The 7,091-nt window shown below is 39.6% G+C and overlaps 1 protein-coding gene across 1 annotated transcript; it reads left to right on the top strand.

Moving 5' to 3' along the window:
• Positions 1–1,469: 1,469 nt before the first annotated feature.
• Positions 1,470–2,447, top strand: LOC103674748 (protein BEX1). The gene is made up of 2 exons (XM_008703678.2): positions 1,470–1,535; positions 1,886–2,447. Exon 2 carries the CDS (start codon positions 1,891–1,893, stop codon positions 2,275–2,277), a length of 387 nt encoding a protein of 128 aa, XP_008701900.1. The 5' UTR covers positions 1,470–1,535; positions 1,886–1,890; the 3' UTR covers positions 2,278–2,447.
• Positions 2,448–7,091: the final 4,644 nt, after the last annotated feature.

The following is a 7,091-nucleotide window of genomic DNA, read 5'->3' as shown; positions in this document are numbered from 1 at the left end:
CAAGAGCCTGAATGTAGGAAATAAAAGGCTTTGGAATGTGGCAGTGGGAAGATAGGCACCTTCCTAATCTCTTATCAGGGCAGGGACAACCTGACTATCTTTGCATCCCTCAACCTGCCACCGCCTCACACCCTTTCCCTTTGCTTAGGTCTTCGAAATCATCATTAATAATAGCCATTAAATTTCAGCAGATGACGTCAGTTGTCAACAAATGCTTTTCCATATATAATGAAAGTTAATATAATAGAATAAAATATAAATGTTTATTAATAAATCTTAAAATATGTTCCAGAAGGGGGGAATTGGTGGATTATTTATATAAAATTACCAAGAGCTGACAATTGGCATTCTCCTTGATCATTTTCAAAACACCATTTATGTTTAGGAAGATTCTCTGCCCCCCAACGCCTCCCTCCTTTTTCTTTTCTCCAAATTTTAAAACAAGCCAGAATGTTCTAAGATGAAGTTCTGTGGAGCCCAGGGAAAATATTTTCTGTGTGGTGCAGAACATAAAAAATGAGGGTTTTTTACTTCCCCAGGTTGAAGAACGTCTCTTAAAAAATTAAATTTCATAATTTTGTTCTTTGAGCAATACTGATTTTTAAAAAGACAATAAAGAGAAATGTTTAGGAAGCAGATACACAGCCAGGAAGAAGAGCAGAAAAAACTGAAAAGACCAAGCCAGTGCGAAGGCCTTGGGAGGTGGGGGGTGATATGCAGACCCTCCCCGATAACCAGAGAAAGGCGAAACCTAACCATAAGGCGGTAAGGCCCACAAGTAAGGCCCCTTGTGGGCCCTCAGATGGAAGAGAACAGAGCTGAGTGACAAGACCCTGTGTGACAGGCAGAGGGGAAGCTGGTGCGTGCAGAGGTGGGGGGGAAGGGTCCAGTAGAGCTCCCCCCACCAGGGAGTGGAGTGGGAGGGGAGAGAGCTAGTTGATGACGCGAGGCCCTCACGTGACCCGGAGCTGCAGAGCGACGCAGCCTTCCGTGCAGTCGTCAGTCCATTCTGGGTACCGGCTCCCCGCTGTCCTGCGCCTGGCGGGCTGGCATCGGGCCCGAGGCAAGCGGAGCAGGTAAGGGCTCCGGGGCCTGCGCGCGAGGCCAGGGCGGCAGCGGTCCGCCTACTCCCGAAGCCCGTGCAGGAGATCAGCGCAGCGGGTTCCTACCAGCTTTCTCCACACCCGGCATTCTTAGGAACATCAGTAGTGGCCCCCTGGGGTAGGGATGCTGGGACGGCCGGGAGGGCAGCAGAGCAACCAAGAGCAATTGGAAATCACCCGAGTTCCTACAGGAAAATGGTGAACCTCCGGGGCGGGGTGAGGGTGGGCGGGAGATGCGGATGGGGTGGCGGCCAGGGGGGCCCGGGACCCGAAAGGGACCAGGTGGTGGTGGGTCGGCGCCAAGCACTTCGCAACAGTCCCCTTTCCCTCCAAGACGGCCCTCTGCAGGTCTGCGGTGCAGGTCTAAGTGTCGCGGCGGCGCACTCACGGCGAGAACTGGGAGAAAGAAGGAGACAGCAAGGATAGGCCCAGGTCGGTGAAAGGGACAGTGTGGGCGGTGGGTGCAGATCCCAGTTTGAGACCCCCTCCCATTTACGCCATCCCATGCCCCCCGTCCTCCATTTTGGTGACTGCAGAAGCTTGGGAATGGATCTGTAGGAAAATGGTGGGTTTGGGGGGAGGTAGGACAGAGAAGTGAGGGAGGGGGGAGGGTCCGGACTTGGAGGCCCCCTAGAGGACGCACAAAGCTTTTCATGTAGGAAAATGAAAATTTAAAAACCGTTGATATCCCGGGCTGTGAAAGATGAGTAGTAAGGCCTCTGTCCTCGGTGCTGACCTGTCCACCAGAAACTCAACCCCTTCTTTTGTCTTTTGTCTCCTAGGAGCAATGGCGTCCAAAGAGGAACACGCAGTAAAAAATCTCAACATGGAAAATACCGACCAGGAAAATGAAAAAAAGGATGAAAAGGAGCAAGATACTAATAAAGGAGAGCCCTTGGCCCTCCCTTTGGAAACCGGTGAATATTGTGTGCCTAGAGTAAATCGTAGGCGGCTCCGTGTTAGGCAGCCCATCCTGCAGTATAGATGGGATGTGATTCAGAGGCTTGAAGAGCCACAGGGAAGGATGAGAGAAGAGAATATGGAAAGGATTGGGGAGGAGATGAGACAACTCATGCAAAAGCTGAAGGAAAAGCAGTTCAGTCATAGTCTGAGGGCAGTTAGCACTGACCCCCCTCACCATGACCATCGTGATGAGTTTTGCCTTATGCCTTGAAACCTGATGTTTTCCCTGAAGTTAATAGGGAAACACCTGCTTTCTAAACTTATGTGTTCATGATATACCTTTGTTGTAAACCTTTTGATGTCACTCATTTCTGGTGCATCTCTTGTTACTACCAGTTGAATATTGTGTTTTTGATCCAATCTGTAAGATTTTGTTAGCAGGAGAACTTTACCTTTTGCATGGACAAATGGTCATTATATATTGTGAAACCAATAAAGCAGTCTAAAAAAAGCAACCTCTGTATTTTTACTTCAAATCTTATATTAAAGTATTTAGTACATGCAGAGAAAAATGCTGAAATTAAATATACCAAAGGATTAATACAGGGACTCATTTCTGTGAGATGAGTTGTAAATATACCAAAGGATTGATACAGGGACTCAAAATGAGTTGATGTGTTTTCTTTCATATTTTCGGTAGTTTTAGAAGAAATGGAAACTATTTTTAATGACCTTGTGAAAGCAGAAGGGTCATTTAATAAATACTTGGTCATGAAATTTGGGTATTTTAGCCAGATGAATAAACCCAAGAATTCTTTATAAATTGGGGACTGTGTTTCACATGGCTGTGAAACAAGGTCAGGTGTGTGTGAGCTATGTTTACCTATTTTTGCCCTCATCCCCACCTATTAAGCAGGACTCCCTATCCTCATATTTTCCCTCCAGATATTTAGCAGAGTTTCCAAAGATAAGTCTCACCAGTACAGCATCCCTCCTCTGCTGGTCAAGTTGAATTCTGCCTGGCAAGAAGTAGGCCTTAACAAAATACAATTGATAATGATTGAGGCGGGAGCTCTGAGTTCTTGTCTCAGTTCAGTCCCTGAATAAAATAAACTTGGATATGCAGTTTCACTTCTCTAGGAGAGATTACTTGCAATTCCTAAAGGAACAATGAATTCATTTAATAATGTCTTAAAGTTCTTAAAAGTATGCTAATCTGCCATGTATGTGAGAATCATGTGAGCGCTTTCTTGAAAATGTAGACTCTTGGGGTGCCTAGGTGGTTCAGTTGGTTAAGCTTTGACTCTTGATTCCAGCTCAGGTCATGATCTCAGGGTGGTGAGATTAAGCCCCCCCCCATCAGGCTCTGTGCTCAATGGGGAGTCTGCTTGAGATTTTCCCTCTCCTTCTGCCCCCCCACCATGCTCCCGTGCACTCATTTGATCTTGCTCTCTCTCTCAAATAAATAAATCTTAAAAGAAAATAAAATGTAGATTCTTAGTCCTACCCTAAATCTACTGAATGGGGATCCAGAACTTTAATTTTTAGCAAGGGTTCCTGGTAATTCTGATGCACATTAATGTCTAACAGGCTCCTATGTGTATACATTTATTGGCTCAATTCTTAAATAGGCACCATAATGAAGAACATAAAGGTCACTATCTGAATTCAGTGGAGAGAAGCATCAAAATGCAAAGAGTGAGAAAATTAAAAAATGCCTTTAGATTTACTACGTAAAAATTAAAATTTAAAGTATGTACACTAAAAAATTTACAGTGGTTGTCTTTTGTAAGGTATTGGGTGATTTTTTTTCTTTGTCCTCAACTACATTTTTCTTAAAGAATATGGGTTACTTGTGGTGAAAAGAAATAATAAGTCAGTAATAGATCCACATACAATGAACAATTCAGTGAGCTTATAAATGAAGTGCAATGGAGGCACTTACAAATTCTCATTGACTGAACTTAGATATTATAGATTTCACATTATTCTTGGATATAGTGTTCATGGCTTGGTGTAATTGTCCCTCCTATTGAGTGGGCAAAATCACTAGATCTTATTTCTAATTAATAGACTACAACAAAAGCAATGTGATGCCACTTCTGTGATTGTGTTACAGAAGAATGTGGCTTTGGTCTTGCTACAAGACTTCCTCTTCCTCCTCCCCCTCCCCTTTGCTGGCTTTGATGAAATAAACTGCCATGTTGGAGAGACTCATATGGCAAAGAACTGACAGTATCTCTCAGCCAACAACCAGTCAATCCAATAGCCTTTGAGGAGGTGAATCCTGCCAAATAACATAAGTAAGTTTGGAAGCAGATCCTTGCCCTCTCAAGCCTTCAGGTAAGACCTTGCCCCTGACCAACATACTGACATGCACAATTAGCTGTCCTGAGCCAATAAGAGCCAGCTTCAAGCACACCACTGACTCAGAGCCCCCCCCCCTTGTCAAGGTAGTTAATACAGGGACATTACCAGGCAAGGAACATGAAAGATGAGAATGAAAAAAGGAAATGCCTTTTGCAAAGGAGATGGATGAGCACAAAGGAGAGAAAGATAAGAGAAAAAGAGAGACAGAGTCTTGCTGTATGCAGTATACTTATGACTAAAAGGGACTACAGGATTGTGTGGGGAGGGTTGTTACTTTTTGTACTCAGCTTTTCTTATTCAGATTACCTAGTTATCACCCTGGTATTTCAACTTATAGTCCCTAATTCATATAAACTGCATTTCAAAAGTAATTTGAAGCAATGGTTCAGCAAATAATTGCAATTTGGCCCAATTTGGGACTCAAGACATTTTTATGTTCCAAATATGCAGTGTATACTATGGTAACAATGAGCCACATATGGTCATTAAGAACTTGAAATATGACTAACACAATATGAAATGTGACTAACACAATATGAGATGTAAAGCATACACAAGATTTTAAATTCATAGTACAAAAAAGAATGTAAAGCATTCACAAGATTTTAAACACATAGTACCAAAAAAAGTACAAAAAATGCATGTGGTTATTAAGAAATTGAAATGTGACTAGCACGATATGAGATGTGCAAAAGTGTAAAGCATACACAGATTTTAAATGCATAGTACAAAAAATAAGATATTAATACGTTTTATATTGATTACATGTTGAGATGATAACATTTTGGATATACTATGTTAAATAAAATATATTATTAAAATTAATTTCACCACTTACTTTTTACTTTTAAAGAATGTGTTTACCCAAAAAGTTGAAATTAGATATATGGCTTATATTATATTTCTGTTGAACATCACCTTTCCAAATCATTTTTAAGATATACCATGTTTTCTAAACTAAAAATTATTGCTTTAGAAATTTCTTGATAATAAAGATTATATACATTCCTTTCAGGAAGCACAAAGAAATATAAAGAAGAAAATTCTTAAAAAACATTTTAATCCTACTAAACATTTTAAGAATTTATTATTTTAGTCTCTTTTCTACACAGAACATCCAAAAATGGAATCTTGTTCTATAAAACTTGGATCATACTGTATATACTATTTTGTATGCTTCTTTTCACTTAAAATTTATGATAATCTTCTTCCATTATCTTTAAGAATTATTAGAGACAAAGTTATTTAAATGGATTAACAAATTTGATATAATAATAACAGAACAAGGAGAAAATATAGATGATTATTTAATTTAAGCACACTAAAGGCATTTGTCAACATACAACTCAAGGCAAAAATTATGCAGAAAAATAACTGATTTTTTTTTATTTGACAGAGACAGCCAGCGAGAGAGAGAACACAAGCAGGGGGAGTGGGAGAGGAAGAAGCAGTCTCCTAGCGGAGGAGCCTGATCTGGGGCTCGATCCCAGAACGCTGGGATCACGCCCTGAGCCGAAGGCAGATGCTTAACGACTGCGCCAGCCAGGCGCCCCAGAAAAATAACTGATTTTATTACATAAAACATAAACTTTTATATGGCATAAGTATAATTTAAAAAAGCAAATGAAATATTGGAAAAATAATATATAAGAAAGACAAAAAGTTAATATTATAACTATAGTAAATTGGCTTAAATCAATCAAGGAAGGGCAAACAGAAATATCAAAATGGAAAAAAATAAAAGGTAAATAATTTTACAGCTGACTGATAGATACATGGAAAAAATGTCCAGTTTCATTTGTAATCAAAGATTTGCAAATGAGAACAAGAAAACATTTTCAAATAACAAGTTGGTAAATAATTTTAATAACAGCCAACATTTGTTGACCATTATAATCTAAATATTTTTCATGTCTTATTCAATTTCCCTAACCGCATAAGTTGCATGCAGATACTATTGTTAGACCATTTTATAGTTAAGGAGAATGAACCACATACCCAAAGCCACGTGACTATTAAGTTGTAGAGCTCGAATTTGAACACAATGTGACCTTTGAATCCACACCATTATTAGTGATTTATTATACCTAGAGGTAAGGGATCTTTCATACAGTGAAAACATAAAAGAGCATGGGCAGTTTCATACAATGCTGGTGAAAATGAGAACTGGTTCAACTTTTCTGAAAGATAGTTTGAAAATATGTATCAAAAGTCTTAAAACAGTTCTATAGTCTTCAATCAGAAATTCTATGCTGATGACTACATTCCAGGTGAGAAATCATACAAATGATCTGTATCTGAGCTGTGAAAACATCCAAATGTGCAAATATATAAATAGAGATGACCCTTGAACAATACAGGGGTTAGGGGTGCTGACACCCTGCATAGTCGAAATTCCACATATAACTTTTGACTTCCAAAAACCCAATTTCTAATAGCCTACTGTTGACTGGAAGTCTTACCAAAAACATAAAGTCAATTAACACACATTCCATATGCTATATAGATATATAATATATATTAGTATAAAAATATGTGTGTATATATATATATATATATATATATATATATATATATATATATATATAGTATTCTTACAGTATAGTAGGCTAGAGAAAAGAAAGTGTTATTAAGAAAATCATAAGGAAGGGCTCCTGGGTGGCTCAGTCTGTTAGGCGTCTCCCTTTGGCTGGGGTCATGATCCCGGAGTCCTGG

The sequence above is a fragment of the Ursus maritimus genome (assembly GCF_017311325.1).
Source record: "Ursus maritimus isolate PB19 chromosome X unlocalized genomic scaffold, ASM1731132v1 scaffold_X1, whole genome shotgun sequence".
NCBI classification, from domain to species: Eukaryota; Metazoa; Chordata; class Mammalia; order Carnivora; family Ursidae; genus Ursus; species Ursus maritimus.
Note: the sequence above shows the minus strand (reverse complement) of the source record. Positions and strands in the feature narration are given on the sequence as shown.